At 37.9% G+C, this 16,255-nt stretch overlaps 1 protein-coding gene across 12 annotated transcripts in view; it reads left to right on the top strand.

Moving 5' to 3' along the window:
• The window catches only part of LOC121644602 (receptor-type tyrosine-protein phosphatase mu-like), a 177,812-nt gene that overhangs the window by 116,655 nt on the left and 44,902 nt on the right, over positions 1–16,255 (top strand). For 8 of the 12 annotated variants that reach the window (XM_041992659.1, XM_041992663.1, XM_041992660.1 and 5 more), the window contains exons 16-17: positions 1,200–1,229; positions 14,021–14,238. In XM_041992659.1, coding sequence (XP_041848593.1) covers positions 1,200–1,229; positions 14,021–14,238 — 248 coding nt within the window. The remainder of the gene's footprint in view (positions 1–1,199; positions 1,230–14,020; positions 14,239–16,255) is intronic. The other 4 variants (XM_041992665.1, XM_041992670.1, XM_041992669.1 and 1 more) reach the window with 1 other exon arrangement.

The following is a 16,255-nucleotide window of genomic DNA, read 5'->3' on the forward strand; positions in this document are numbered from 1 at the left end:
GCATTGTCAACTGCGTCGTAAATAATTAATTTGATTATGTTGATACGGCCCATTAGCGCTGTTTACAGCCACGAGATACAAGTGCGGCATGAAAAATTAATCCGTTTCTACGGCACTCACAAACAAATGTGCAGCGCTTCAGTGACATTGGAATGGGAATAGGAAAAAAAATGTTTTTGGAGTTTTGTGCTGTGGAGAGCAGCACAGAGGAGATAAGAAAGAAAATATGATGAAAGGCTCAAAAGGAAAGAGGATGGCCGCATAGCTGAAGGCTAAGTTTACATTAGCTCTGGACCCCATACTGGAGAGGTCTTCTGTGCATACTCCAGCAAACAGGGGAGCTCAGCAAATACTAACCCCCCGTTTGCCCACAGTGCACTTTGAAATAACACTATCAGTTTCTGCAGAATTGAGAGAATTCTTTGGTGGATTCAAGCTGGTTTTCTGCAATATCTTCATTGTGGAAAAACAGAGACAAATAAATAATTAATAGCCTCCAGTGTGAACGTCAGTATGTATCAGGTGTAAGTTGTCTTTAAATATTACGGAATATGTATGGAGTCCAAGCGTAAAGGTCGGTACAGTAGATCAAGTCGATGTAGCTGCGTGGGAAGGCATAGTTGTGTTGCTAATATAATCATGATTTTCCATGTGTATTCTTGTTGGTAATATAAGTTTCATTTTCTACAGCAGGGTCTGTCTGTGTATCGTAGCCATCAGTGGGTGGCTGTGAAAATCAGCACAAAGTAATGGAATTGTTTTCAATTAGCCTTAATCAAACCGGAGATGGAGATGACTTCATCGTTTAAATTTTGTGTAATTTAATGTCACCAGCAGGGAATCAGAGTTGTGTTTAGACATTCAATCCACTCATTAGGTTTCAACCTCAGGGGTCAGATATGGTAATTGTTTATAGGAGTATAAACTGTGTTCATAAAAGGGGAGCAGCTAAGTTTCAGTTTAATGAAAGTTTCTTTACTTTACTTCACCAAGGCTCCCCTTACAAAGCATGACATAACTCCAAGCGATCACCTCTGCCCTCACGATCACTAGTTTACCTCCACGTGTGCCACCATATCTGATTTTGTTCATTTCTACTCTTTTTTCAAACATTAATATATTTTTACTTTTTCTTTCCTTTTCATTCCATCCCCTCCCCTCCTCCACTGCTTAAATCCTACCACCACCCCACTCGGCAGAAGAACCTATCACTCCTACACTTACTACCTGTAAGTAACCACTTTGTGTAATGTTAGTGCCATGCTTCTCACCCACACACTGTTTCCCATGCATGCAAAGAGCCATGTCATCCACCTCCTGCCCAGAGCTATTACAGAGGCCCGACTGTAATCTCTGCTGGAGGAATAGAAGACGCCACTCCAATGCATCTTCACACTATGAACACATCGCACTGTATGTCACATTGGCATGAGTTCTGACAAAAGCAGACAGGCGCAGCTACACCCCCACAAACCTGCCACTGAGATGTTATTGCTGACATAATTTCTGCTACACTTTTTAAGGAGTTTGTTTACCAAATGATTAACTAAACTGCCTTAATGATTGTATGGCTGCCAAACTCATCTCATGAAAGAAGAAAAAGAAAAAAAAAAATCAATGCAGCAACTGCTGCATTTTTTACTGAGTTTGAATTTTTCATTTGCCTCCAATGATTTCATCTCTCTTGACTTGTCAAAGCTATGTTTTTTGAGGTGCCTATCATGGCTCATCTCTGCTTCAGTTGTGTGCAGAACGTCAATTAGTCAGTCCAAACATTGCATAGTTTTCTATGTACTCTTCAAATGCTGAAATGCAGTCAGCAGCTCTGTGTAGTTGTAGATTTCTAGGTTGGTTTACCCTGGAATTGTAAGCATGAGCTAACATGTTTACTTATCAGTTTGACTCCATGTGCATGTGACAACTTTTTTTTATTATTATTTTTCTTTTATTTTGGTTTTCTTATCCCCACTTCATCCTCTCACCCATCAAAATGCCACAGCTTTCCTGCTTTGTCTTCCCTTCCTTTCTAGCATGTTTTTGGTGGGTTTCTTGCACATCCATCCAATTGATTTAATGGTGATGGTGGAGTTGTGTCTTTAGCTGAGAAGTTATTTGCAACCAGCAGATTTGATTACAGAATACCCTCTTTTCTGTTCTGATGTCTGCAACATCATAAAACAATTGCAACCGCACGGCTTTATTCACTCTTAATAATACAGATGATTCCACATCACGCCGCTGAATGGTAAAGAAGCTTATTCTGCAGCTCTGCCTTCCCCACTGTAGCTCATAGGCTCCCTCTGTATGGCCTTTGTGATGGATGCCGAATAATCTGTCTTGAGATGACTGTGATCAGAGAAAAGAATGGAGGCTGCCTCACATCAAAGAACATCTCAGAATACACCTGGAGATAATACTTCTCTGAATACTCGATGTGTCACTCATGCTAGCTGTCTTGAATACAAAGCCCAGTGACTTAGCGGTGCGGCGTATTCAAAGCTGAATGCACACAATGGGCAAACTAAGCAGGAAAAAAAAAGCAGGTTGATGGCTTTGCTATTTTATTGTGGGAAACATATGTTACTCAATTTTATAAAGGTGGAACTATAAATAGGTGATAGAGTAGTAAGGTTTTTTGTTAAAAAAAAAAAAAAGCTCTTCTAAACACAGTTACAGCAAGACTGCAAAAATACAGGATGATGACATTTTCTTAAATCTCTAGCTAATTTTTAAGACATGTGTCTTAGCTGCTCAGTCAAGACAACTCTCCACAGTTTCTTTTGCATCAAAACTGTGGTTGGAAAGGGTTGAAACATTATAGTTTCTGACTTCTTCCTGAAGCTGTCAAGATAGCAGTGTGATATTTGGTTAAAATGAAGGGTTAATCATCCTTTTTGACGAAATGTGTCATGACAACAAATACTGACAGATGCTGCAATTGAATAGATGTGCATAATGTGCTTCTCTGGCAAAATGACTAAAAAGATCCATTTTTCCTGTCATGTCCTAGAAAGTAGAAGAACCCTAACCCTCTCAAAGATTGGTCAAACATGTACACACTGTCATTAGACACAAATATTAAGGTGACGTTGGGCTTTCGATGTTGTTGAGCTGTGTTTTTTTTTTCCAGGACAGGATTGTATAACTTATCCAGGGAAGGAAATGAAAAAGACATTTGGAGCACAGGTTGTTTTTATTGTACGTGATTTGAAATTAAGAGAGGATCAACAAAAACAGACAATGTTTGACTTTAAGTCTCTTAGCAAGTTACATGTTTACGAGACTTAGTTGACAAACAGCTTCTAGTTAAATTTTTAGTTATATATATAGCACTCTTTTTGGCAAAATTAAGTTTTGGATTTGTCTGTTAAATTTTACTGTTAAGCACAGCTCATATGTGTTAGATACTTTTGAGATCTGGAAATTGAGAAAAAGCCATTCCACAAGCTTAATGTTAGTCACTTTATCCATTCCATAAGCAGCTTTGGTGTGTGTTTGCGGTCATTCTTCTGAACCTATTTACTCCCAACATGAGCAGTGACATTATGGGCCTTTTCCCACTTCTTTTAAAATGGCCTCATATGGAATAATTTGTGCTTTAGTTGAGTTCTTAAACTTTTAGATTATATTATTATATATTGGTTTGCGTTTGATCAGAAATTACTTCAACAAACATTCCTTAATTGTACAAATCGACCAGCCTCCTCTGCACTTGGACTTTCCCTTTGTATTATAGGTTGGTCAATCCAGTGACAAGCACAGACAAGCTGTCAGCTTTCTCAGGAAGTTAACAGGGTTTGACAAGGTAAATGACATTTTAAAAACTGTAAATGGACTAGGATGATTGACATAAGGTTCACAACAGAACCGTAAATGTTAAAAATGAGAATGTGTTGGAAAATTGCATCCACATGTAATATTTGAAATGTGGAATGAACCCTGGTTTGCTCTTTTGCATGTGACAGATGCTACAGATAATGCAGCTCAGCAATGATGCACTTGGTAGGAATGGTGTTTACCCTCCTTATTTGTCCTGTTATTATTCATTTCATTAGGTTGTCCAAGTTCAGTCATTTGCAAATTTAAGTATCATATTACATACACCGAAGGTTTATATTGTCAGATTAATTACAGACTACCTTTTTACACATTCTCCTCAGGAGCATTCTCTGAAGTCATCTGCCACTCTGATGACAGCCTTGTTGCCAGCCATGAGCTTACAACACCTCTATGATTGATGAAACTCATTAATGCTCCTGTGCATTCATCAAAGTCTCTTAAAAGCATGAGAACCTCCTGCAGTTGCCAAAAATATGCACTTTGGGTATAATGCCAGAGGTGTCTATGAGGGCTAGCACCCAACACAGCATCAGTCAGAGTGCTCATTAGGAATGCGGTTACATGTGTGATCAAATATATAACCGCTCTTTAATCAGGTGGCCATACTGGCTGTTTTGCATGCAGCTACTGGGGACAAGAGAGATCAATTGGCATAGGCCAGGGGTTCTGATTGGGTCTTTTTTTTCCCATGAAAGATAAAATCATCCATTAAGCAGCGGGAAAGTTGAGTAAAGACTCAATTAAAGTACCACTTTTTGACTGATGTGTCTGGCTTGTCTTTTGTCCTAAATCTCAGGTATGTCATCTGATTATGGAATTACCAGATATTAGCCATAAGTACAGTCATTACATATTTATTTCTTCATAATAAAATATTTTACAAATGGCTCCTTTATAAACAGACGTATAAATATAAGAAATAAAAAAAAAAGTACAAACTATAATTCTAACTATAAAATAAACAAAAAACAATAATGGTGTATGTGTTACATTTAACTCTGACATTTTGATAATGCATGGAAACCGTTCGACACATGAGTTTTCTGTATTAGAGTGAAATATCAGCCAGTTGTTTCCCTGCTTGTAGCTGACATTTCAAAACTCGCAAAGAAATAATATATATATATATATATATATATATATATATATATATATATATTAACAAATTAAATACTGCTATGAAGAAAAGGTCACTTGTACTGACAAAAACTTGAAGAGTAATTATGTCAGAATTAAAGTGACAGAGTGGAGAGTGAAAATTAAGTTTTGCTGGCAACATCCTGGTTAAGAAAAATACCATAAATTGAAAAAGGCCAACATCATCTGCAGCACTTATACATCACCAACCTACGTCCTGCTTGCATAGCAAACAAAAGCAGCAAAACTATGACAAAAAAGTCTTTCACTAAAAATTTACAATATCAATCATCCCTTTAAGCAATATTACATACGTTTTCCACCTTAAAACTTTGTACCTCTGACTCATCTTGATAGCACACTGATATTAATTATGTACAGTCCTGGAACCCCTGTTGTCCTGCAGCTTCCCGAGGCTTAGAAACCATACTTCACAGCTTTATGTTCCACCCAAGAGCAGCATGTGACTGCTGTGTTTTGCTGGCATGTGATGCCAATAACAAGATATCAACACAATGGTAAGGAAAAGAGGGAGAGAAGGTGACAGAGCAAGAGATAAGGCAAGAGACTGACCTTTACTGGCTGAAGAGAGCTCAGAGAGGAGACTGGTTGGAAGAATGATGCTAAACTAGCCTTTGTTAGGGGGTATAAAAGTCTGCCAAAGTTCTGTAGACCTGTTTTAAACAAACTTGGAAAACATATCCACATGAAGGCCTTCCAAGGTCTTCCAGGTTAACTTTGGTATTTTTGAATGCATAAAGAAGTCACTTCCAGTTACTGTTCAGTGTGTTTGTATCACATGTATGCACCTGGTTCTCGTCTGTGACCAGTTTAGACAAATGAAACATCATCCAGTTCCATCTGTGTAGGGTTTGTGGTGAATATTTAGTTGACAGGTCTTCAGCTATTACTTTATGTTCTGATAATATAATTTCCCATTATGGCTTGAATGCTTTCTTATATTTTTTTCTGCCATGATAATATATCGGTGATTATTCTGAAATGAAATGTCAATATGGAGACATAGACTTTGTACGAAATGTCCATTAACGAATTTGGTTTGTAAATGTAAGTGCTTGGTGTGTTGTTTCTGTCTTGTGTTTTATTTTATCAACTTCCATAAAAACAAATTAAATCAAAAGCAGCCTGTTCTATTTTCAGCAAGCAGATGGTCACTCATAAATTCTTTAAGATACACTTTATTGAATGGCTCATGTAATAGGAAAAATAAGCATGTGTTTTCTGCCAAAACAAACACTAATGAAGTAAGCAAGAGAAAAAGAGAAAGTGCTCAATACAATAAAATATTGAGGGTATTTCTAATGAACATTTTCCTTTTTGTTGAAAAAAGAAAAAAAAAACAACACATATATGAATTATCCAAATTCTTCATAAATCTAATTTTCCATAATAACTCATTTTGCACTCAGTGTCAGAAAAGGGAGTCCTACTAAATGTACAATGTATAACACAAAGTGCTCTGGGCAAACACCTTCATTAAACCTTACAAGTGGAACATGCAGCAAGAATCACATTAATTGGTACAAGCCTTGCAGAGTTTTGCACCTACAAGCTCTGCATCTTGATTAGGAAGAGGGAAGACGAAGAGCACCTCAAGCAGGCTGAGGGGATGTCATGCATGGAAGGATCTAGTTTAAATGGGTGAATTTTAACACAATGTGCCACTTACAAAAACAAAAAAAAGAAAATCTGTCTCTAACAGTGTTGGCATTACACAAATTTTATAATCTCAATGAGGGAAATAAAACTAAACTTCAGCTTTCTTTGTATTAAAGAAGCACTATGAAACTATGGCAGATTTTTAGTGAGCACCCTCAGCAACGAGGCTAAATCAGCATTTGTTGTGCATCATACCAGTACTCTGAGCTCTCTCCAGTGAGAAAAAGTCAGCCTGATGTTGACTTTTGTTTTATCTCTGGCTCTGTCCTTTTCTCTCTTTCTTTTCCTCTCTTACCTCAAAACATCTTGTGTTTCTTAGCTGAATCAGCCATGGTGCACATTCAAAATGGCCAGTGTGTTGATGTCCAGTTGCTAGCATGTGAAGCAGTGCATAAAGCAGAACCATAGACTGTATGTAAAAGATGGACGGAGCTTCCATGATGTCACCCGTAGATTTCTGAAGACCTGAATTGAAGCTCATTGGACGGTTCCCACCGTCGCCATCTTGGCAGCGTCACGCATGTCGTCATTCCCAGAAAATCCAAAAATGGGCAAAGAAGTGGAGCTGAGAGGGAGACTGTGAAGGTGGGGGAGGATGATTGACATCCATCAAACTGAGCTGCCTGTAGCTAAGAGCTAACCTAGCTAACCCGGAGCTAACGGTACCTAACCAGCTAAAGGCGGTAGGCGTAGTGTTAGCTGGCAAAAAACCGTGGTTGTGCTACACGCTCCCTTCTTGCCGCGAATATTGAATACCTGTCAATCAAAAGGACATGCCCCTAATTATGCCCCCCATACAGTTGTCATGAAGGTAAACTTGACTTATTAATCCTAAAATGTTTTTTTGTACCAGGCTTTAAACATGTTTATTTCTGCTGTGAAGTTGGTCTTTTTAACATGGGAGTCTTTGGGGATTGACTCTCTTTTGGACCTAGCCCCTAGTGGATGAGGGGTGAACTGCAATTTTTTGCACTTCCACATAGGTTTCACATTTTACCAGCCGAGGTTGCCGCTTGAGCAGAGCTCAGCTGTAACGTGACGCAACGTCCTACAAGCAAAAGATGTGAAGTGCAGTTTCTCACCCTCAGGACAATGCTGGGCAATGACAGCTCCAGAAATGTGCATAATAAATGTCACTGTGCTGTCAATTAAGTTAAGTTAACTTTATTTGTCAGTACATATCTTGCGAAACACACAAAAATTTGTCCTCTGCTTTTAACCCATAACTAGTTACACCAGGAGCAGTGGGCTGCCAGATTCAGTGCCCGGGGAGCAGTTGGAGGTTGAGGGCCTTGCTCAGGGGCCTAGAGTGGTTATTTTTATCTTAGCTGTCAGTCCGGAGACTTGAACCCAGGTTCTCCAGATCCAAGCCCACTAGGCTACCACTCCCCAGCAAATGAGTCAGAAATGCAGAGTTTTAAGATTGGAAAGTTAGAATAGAATAGAATAACTTTATTGTCATTGTACATTATACAACGAAATTGAGTGCAGTCCTCCTCGGTGCATGTGTGAATAAATAAACAAATAAATAAATAAATAAAATAAAAACAAATAAATAAATCAATCAGTGCTATTTAAAGGCAAGTGAGACCACAAATCTTGATATATTTTGGGTTATTGGGTTATAAAGGTAAAAACTATAGCAATAATTATTCAGAAAATAACATGGTTTTACAAGGCACTATAAACTAAAGTAGGTCAGCACAATATACTGCTTTCCAAATACTCAACTCATAAACCTCACTACTTGAATAACAAATTTTTTACTATTTAAAAGGTTGTGATGGAAAGGATTTAATCATCATTTAGTCTCACTTGCATGTTTTTATTGGCTTCTGGTCTTATAAGCCATAATGGGAGTTCACACACTTAGGATAAACACACTACCACTGGCATTGGGAAGGATTTAATCAGCCAGTCTTTGCAGGCAAAAAAAAATAAATAAAAAGAATAAACACATTATTTTTTGTGTAAAATCAACATTACATTTATGATGTGGCTGGTAAGTGCATATGTTTCAGTAAATGTGAAATGCAGGTCTTCTGTAGAATATCTAGGCAAAGTATTCAATGCATCACATCTTTTTTAAGCAAGGTGTGAAATGCCTTCGATGTCCAATTGTTTTTCTAGGCATTGTATAAAATACCTAGGCATTAAAAAGAATGACAAGTACTATTTAGGCTAAGTGTGAAATTACATGTAATCCCATTAGTAATCCCAACCACAACCCCTAGCCCAGCACAAAACGATCCATTCCCTGGGGTGGAGCAGCAAGTACGCATGCTTCCACATGGAAACAGTCATTTATTCTCTGCTGGTTGGCCTTTTAGCCAAAAAAAAAAAGAAAGAATGAAATGTCACAGAATTTCATACACATGACTTTCCATTTTTAGTATTGTATACATTTCCAAGGCATTCTATAGATTACCAAATTTTCAAACATATATGAAATATCAATGTTCACTTCAACATTAATTGTTACATTTTATATATCTTATATAGAACTTATATATTATAGAACACTGCTTAATAATATAACTGAAACGTACATTGGCATGACAGTATTAGAAAGAAAAAATAGAGAAAATACTTTAATAGAACAAGAACAGCCTTATAAAAAAAAAAAAACAAAAAAAAAAAACAATGAGCCACAACATTAAAACCGCTGTAATATACCTCAAGTTGCAGTGCAGTGTCCTGCTGGGAAAGCCTGCATCTTGGCATTCACATGGAATTTGTTTTAATACTTTTGATAATGCTTGTTTTAATACTTTGCACCTACCATAGTATTTTGTGGGCCAGCCTGGTGGGGGGTGGTGGTAACTGGATGGACCACCTTACCCACCAGGACAGTAGCAGGGGTGCCTCAAAAAGTGCTTAGGAAAAACAAAGAGTCTGAGGTCTTCACCAAACCAGAAACACACAAACAGCAATATATAATATTCATTATTATTTTGATGCTTTGTTGCTTGTAGGCATCTTATTCTTTCTCAGCATTTGTTCCTGTGTAAAAAGTCTGCTGCTGAATTACCCCAATATTTGCACTTGTCATTATGCAGTATCATTTGCCATGTTTGAACATATTTGATGGTGAGCACCTTCAGATGGGTAGTAGAGCAGTGGGTGGAGACGGAGACTACTGCTAATTAACACAGTAACAAATTTATGCATACTAAATTAGGTAAAATAACAGTGAGACTGTTTTCATGGGGTAAAAAAGAAAAGTGTAATTTTGATCAAGAGGGTAGAAACATTAATGGATCGTCAAGAGTATTTGTTGCCACATTTGATTGTGGGAATGTTGTTTGGCTTTGTTTGTGGTGGAAAGTAGAAAGGAGTTTGTAGCAGGCCAGACAATAATCAGTCAAACTGTGTGATTGATCTAGTCTCCAACTCCTGATGGACAGACACCACTGTGGTCAAGCATCAGTGTCACAAACAAAGGTCTGTGTATTCCTATCTAAGATTAACTGCTACGTTAATATTTCTTTTGGTTGGTACATTTTTAGGGGTGTGTTTTTAAGAAAAATAAAATAGCAGTTTATCCTTTTTTTTTTCAGATGTAGCATCAACTATTTTATAGTATGCCTAGATGGATAAAATGATGACACACAACCTAATGGCACACAGTTTCAAAGATGAGGAGATTTTGAAACAACTACTGAAATGCCCCCACTGAGTTAATCAAAGAGGCTTCTGTTGCCCCTCCCAGCTGGATCACAGTTAAATAAAACACATACACCCGTGCACTGCTGATGTGTGTGAATTGTTTTAATGAAGCCTTCTTTGTCACAGAGTCACAAGGTTTTGGCTGTTCCTGTGCTAAAATGAGGCAGGCCATGCTGGGCTTGAGGTTTTGAAGCTCCTGTTTTAGAAGTTGCAGCAGTGTTCACTCCCACTGAACAGATATTCTGACATGCAATCTGTGCGTCTGCCTTTTTGTTGTAGCTGAACCCACTGAGTTAGGAGCTCTGCTCACTTAGATCCTAGATACACCAGGCTTGTCATGTACTGAACTGCAGACAACCTCTAATGAGAGTTGCCTAATAATAGTTACCTGAGATATTTTCTCACTCTTTACTTCTGCAAACCCCTCCGTCAACCGTCTGCCTCATTTCCGTTACACGTTGTGCACGTTTAGTGCTTAGAAATATGTGTTGATATTGTTGGGCATGCCTTCAAGCAGTCACGCCAATAAATTTATTGTTAAGCTGTTTCCATGTGCAACTTTACGCTAACTAACCAAGGATATCATAAATGGTCACATTCATCAACCCATACATACGCTCTACTGTACACTTCCTGTTTTTATCTCTCATAGTGTATCAGAGCCTGGATTATAGTCATCTATCATTAAATTTTCCCCTCTTACAAATGAGGAGAGAAAAACATGCCAATTAATCTTCATCTAACACCCACAGTGCTTTGCAAACACCCCAGTATTGCTGGCGCTGTACTAATTTTTTTGGCACTGGTGTCTGCAGCCTCGTTTATCTTCAACACTCTCGCTTCAGTTGTCACACAAGCCAAGAAAGCGGAAATCCAAGTCTTTGCAGACACAGGACTAAGAACAGTGATACAGTATTAAAGCATGGATTATAGTTGTTCTTAATAGTCTTCACCATCAGTGCACACAGTGCTGAATCAGTCTTAATATTGCCTGGGGTATGTGCAGCTACCCCTCCCCACTTCACTTCTTACTACATTATGAAGCTATAACAGAGAAAAAAAGAGGCAAGATTGCCATGTTGTTCCCAGCTCTAATTGCAGATTAAAGACAAAAGTGGGTCGGGCATACAGAAAATGTCACTACTTTGTCACTTTGCGTTCTAAGGAACGGATGCACTATTAGCCTCACGTTGCGGCCTTTAGAGCAAATGACTGTTTGAAGGCAGCAGGAGCCTGTTGCCATATGGCATGAGACAGCGACGGAATTGAATAAACAGAGGAGATTTGCAAAAACAAAACAGCAGGAGTGCATCATTAGACAGCAGTTGTCCAAAAGAGAGACTTCAATTCAAATAGGGAGAGGGGTCACACAGAGAGTAACAAAGTGTGAGGATCAGTGTGAGAGTTGCCATAGTTAATTTTTACACCACCCGTTCCCCTCCAGGTGTAGAACAGTGGCAAGCAATAGATAAGGCTATTAATGCAGTATTTTCCCACTCAAGCTGTTTGCCATTCTTTCTTAGTGTAACCTACGTGAAACTGTTACAAAGCTAGCTCATCTGGGTGATGGTGTGATGCAATATTTATTGCCATAGGGAAATGTCCTCATGTAAATAAGTTCTCCCTCCCAGAAGTCAAAGGTCAAGATCAGCCAGATGGGGCAAAAAAGAAAAGTGTCTCTCCCTCATCATTGTCAAATCTTCAAAACTCTGACTTTGAATGCAGCAGTCGGTCTGAAACAGCAGCCAAGACCTTTCTCAGTTTGGAAGTTTGCCGATGACCTTTAATTCTTTTTTAAAGGGAAACTAATTCAAAACTGTGATAAAACATGGAGCACAAGTTTGAGTTACAAATTCACTGTCACCAATACATCACTTTATTAGATATACTGTACAATTTGTGAAGGTATGACAGTGTAATGGCATTCCTACAATAGAAGGAAGGCACTATCTCTTTGTTGAAGCTATAGTACGCGCTTGTCTATGTTTGTGTTGTAGGTGCATATGCATATACACATGAGTTTCCAACATGCAACAATGAGCATGCAAACTTGCAGGTTTTCCTTTTTCTACAAGGAAAATAAACTACCCACAAAAGCTGGGATAAAACTTGAGTGCACCTTGCTCTGAATATTGTTAGAGCTCTATGGCCATATTATGTCTTCTGAAAATGCATTTCTTTTTAAGTATTTGTATGTTGTCAAATGTTGTCCAAGAAAGAGAAAAAATATAGTTTTGTGTTTATTATTAATGCTTTATACTCCAGAAAATGATTAATTACTCATATTCCACTTCTCTAAATCTCTCAAAATCTCTAAATTTGAATTTTAACAAAGCTGACATATGATGATGGATGAAGCCTGATCAGGATCCGTCGTAGCTAACAGAGCAGACTGGCAGTTTTGGGAAAGGCGTCTTTTGGAAGATAGAAATAAATAAATAAATGTTGATAGTTTTTGTATCATACAAAAAACAAACAAACAAAAAAAAATCATGTGTTTAAGAAATTCAACAAATGAAGTAGAAGAAAAACAATCAATACAGGTAAATGTCATAGTACATACAAGTAATAATAGCGTGCTGATGTTTAGCAAGTTCATAGTTTAGTTGTTGAGTATCATAGATTGGATGGCCTATTGGTTTGCAGTTAGTCCTAGTGAAAGCCAGAAGAAATGCATTTTAGTATATTTCCTGGTCATTACATGACCTAAAGGTTTACAGTAAGGGGTGCCACGTTTCAAACTCAAAGCACACATTGAACAGTGTCATTGGTGATCATGAAATTTTACAGAAAATCTAATTAAATTTAAAAATAGTTTTATTTACTGTGAGAATCTCTCGCATTAAGGCCAAAGTAATAAAGCAGCTAGCAAGTGCTTGCCTCAAGCCATGCAACCAAAGAAATCAATGAAAGGGTTCTTTGTAGAAGAATATTTTTGGACGCTGCATAAAACAATCAATAGAAATATTTTTCTGAGATCAGGGAGTCAAAACAGGAAGCGTTCACGGTCCTTTGTTTACTGATGTACACACCAAATGCCTCGGTCAAAAGACTTGAAAGTACTGCAATACTAAAGTAAAGAAGGCTTGTTTTTGAAGCGCTTCAGCTAGGTAGACAATTAGTAAATTGTTCAGTTTGATTCTGTATTTCATCAAGAGACAAGACTGGCTTAACAGTGGTTTTTGCAAAGGGAAGAATCAACGCCCTGATGTGTGCGCCTCTATATGAATTTGTGTACACCTGTGTGTCTGCGTGCAAACACAACGCTTTAATAATGTTTGATCAGGGACGTATTGCTTGTAGGCTCTAACACATCCACTTGAAGTAGGTCAATAAAAGCAGGTTGACTGTTTCAGTTCAGTGTTCACAGGTCTAATTCTTCCCCCCCCTAAAATACTATAGCTAATTTTAAATCATCAGGGCCACTGATGTATTTAGGTTAGAGTGTCACACCTTTCCTCATTTTCAAGGATTTATATTTCTCTGCATGAAAAAGCATCTGGTGCCTAATAAAACCTAATGTGGCCTCAGTCCAAGGTACATTAGCTCCGCCATCTCATTACATCTATGAGTCATTGCTACTGGCTTCATATAAGATCAGATCAAGTATCATTGTTCTTTTTCTGGTTTATTTGTTTGTTGTTTTTTTTTTTTTTCGTCTAATTGTTTCTTTCTTTTTTTTTCCTCCATGAAGGAAATTGGCCAAGAAGCGTAAGGAGACACTGAACAGCACCCGCCAGGAGATGACAGTGATGGTCAACTCCATGGACAAGAGTTACACAGAGCAGGGTACCAACTGTGACGAGGCGCTGTCCTTCATGGACACGCACAACCACACACTGAACACCCGCAGCGAGTGTGCGCTGACTCTCAATGGCCGCAGCGAGTGTACCCTCACCCTCAATGGCCGAGGTAAGATGGCCCCACATCGGCCTAATGCACCAGCATCTTTCTACAGCAGGCAGCATGGAAGCAGCTAATTTGGTTTGGTATGGTGAGGAAGAAATCCAGCTTAGTTCCACAGGAACTAAACATGAAATGTGAGCAGAAAAACACCAATTTAAGTAATAAATTGAAATGAATGCTGCAGTGTTTGATTTAAAGTTAGAACTTAGCAAAGTATATTTGTTTTTTTAACGTTCCCTTAAACAGCTTTGTAGCTGGTGTTACAACTAGTGTGAGACTAAAGACTAACTTTTTTGTATTAATATTCTTTTCTATCATTTATCTTATCCAGCTGCATAAATTAGTATTAAAAATTAATTTTTAATGAGGAAGTGCCTTTAAATCTCTTTTGTTTCTGATTTTTTTTTTTTTTTTTCTTATTCTGGGACTTAATTTAGTCTTTAAAAGTTATTTGTCTTTACTAAAAAGAGGGTCAACAAGGAGATGCTTTTTTTTCAGTAGAAAAGGTTTGATGTCATAGACTTTGATTTTTGAGAGAGATTGTTTCATTTTGTCTTTTTTAAATGGAGCTTCAATCCCCTCCATGTTCCCCCAGGAGTGTGTTCCACCCTTTTTGTCCATTTCCTTTCAAATTTTTCTCGTTTCTCTAATTAATTTCAGTTTAATTAACTACAAGCTAACTTAAATCTGTAGTACTCTAAATTTTTCACTAGAATCTTTCCACTAATGCTGGTTCTTCAACTGTTTGTAATTGCTTGCTAACAACCTGAAGGTAGTCTGCTATCCAAATCAATAATCATGACATCTGGAAATCCCAAAGCAGACCTCAGGCTTATCAATAAGCTTTAGAGCTCCAACATGTCTGCCATGAGGTTGTAGATTCAGGACTTTGCTTTGCCCAAGCCATGGAGGAAACAAACAGCACAGCTACATGCACTCTGGTATGATAACCTATTAATTTTCTCTGTCCCAGGTTAAACTTAATGCTTTGTTGATGGACAGCTTAGCCAAGTCTGCATCCAGGGCTTGACCTGCCATAATCCCAGTCAAAACCATCAGATTAAAAATCCAAAGCAGCCTCTTGCCCTGTACCCCTGCAGGGGCTGAGCCCCAAATGTGCTTTGACCTTGATTAACTGTCTGTTAGCGAAGATGTTCAAATCTGGCCCTCTGTCTGCCAACGCAAATGATTTAAATTTGTTACTTCTCGCTCTGCTTGTCAGTGCAAAGCCCTGTCACTCTCCATGCCTCGAGTGTTATTTTGGCTCAAACATCATGGCTGACAGATTATAATCCTGAACATGCTGCCTTCATAACCCAAACCCCACTTATTTTGGCAGCTCTGTTGGTGTTTTAGAGAAGACAATCCAAGGAAGATTTGACAGTTACTCTGTTTTCCATAAAATTATTGTTCTACTGAGGTGCAGCAGTAGAATCTGTGCCAAGAATTTAGTTTCAGTTTCAACTTAAACATGATAATACAACTTCTGAAAGAATTAAATAATGAATTAAAGATGAAAAGTCATATACACATGAACTGAAACTTTAGTTTTTGGCTAATAATGAGAAGCTTTATTGGTGTTTGTTGGTTTATAGTTAACTTGTGGCCAGATTGAAAAATCTCTAAAGAGCTCTCAGTAGTGACATTTTAATGCTTCTGGCTTAAGAGACAGAGCTTCTGTCTGAGGGTCACTGAAACTATAAAGAAAATCCTTATAAGTATTGAGTTAGGAAACGGTTAGTATACTTTACATACACATAGACTATATTGTCTTTTTTTTTTTGTCATTTTCAGCTTTTTTGTGTTTATAACAAAGTTTTAGATACTTTGACTGGTATGCACTAATAATTTGATGAATTTAAAGGACATTTTCATGTTTAAGAAGTAGGGTAATGTAAAGTACTGATAGTAGTAAGTGTATTACCCACAGTAAAGAGCTGACAGCGTGCTGTCATTTTGGTGAATTACTGCCGATCTGGGCTAACCGGTATTCAGCATCCTTGTAGACAGCTTGCTCCAGTAT

Source organism: Melanotaenia boesemani, chromosome 8, assembly GCF_017639745.1.
Source record: "Melanotaenia boesemani isolate fMelBoe1 chromosome 8, fMelBoe1.pri, whole genome shotgun sequence".
NCBI classification, from domain to species: domain Eukaryota; kingdom Metazoa; phylum Chordata; class Actinopteri; order Atheriniformes; family Melanotaeniidae; genus Melanotaenia; species Melanotaenia boesemani.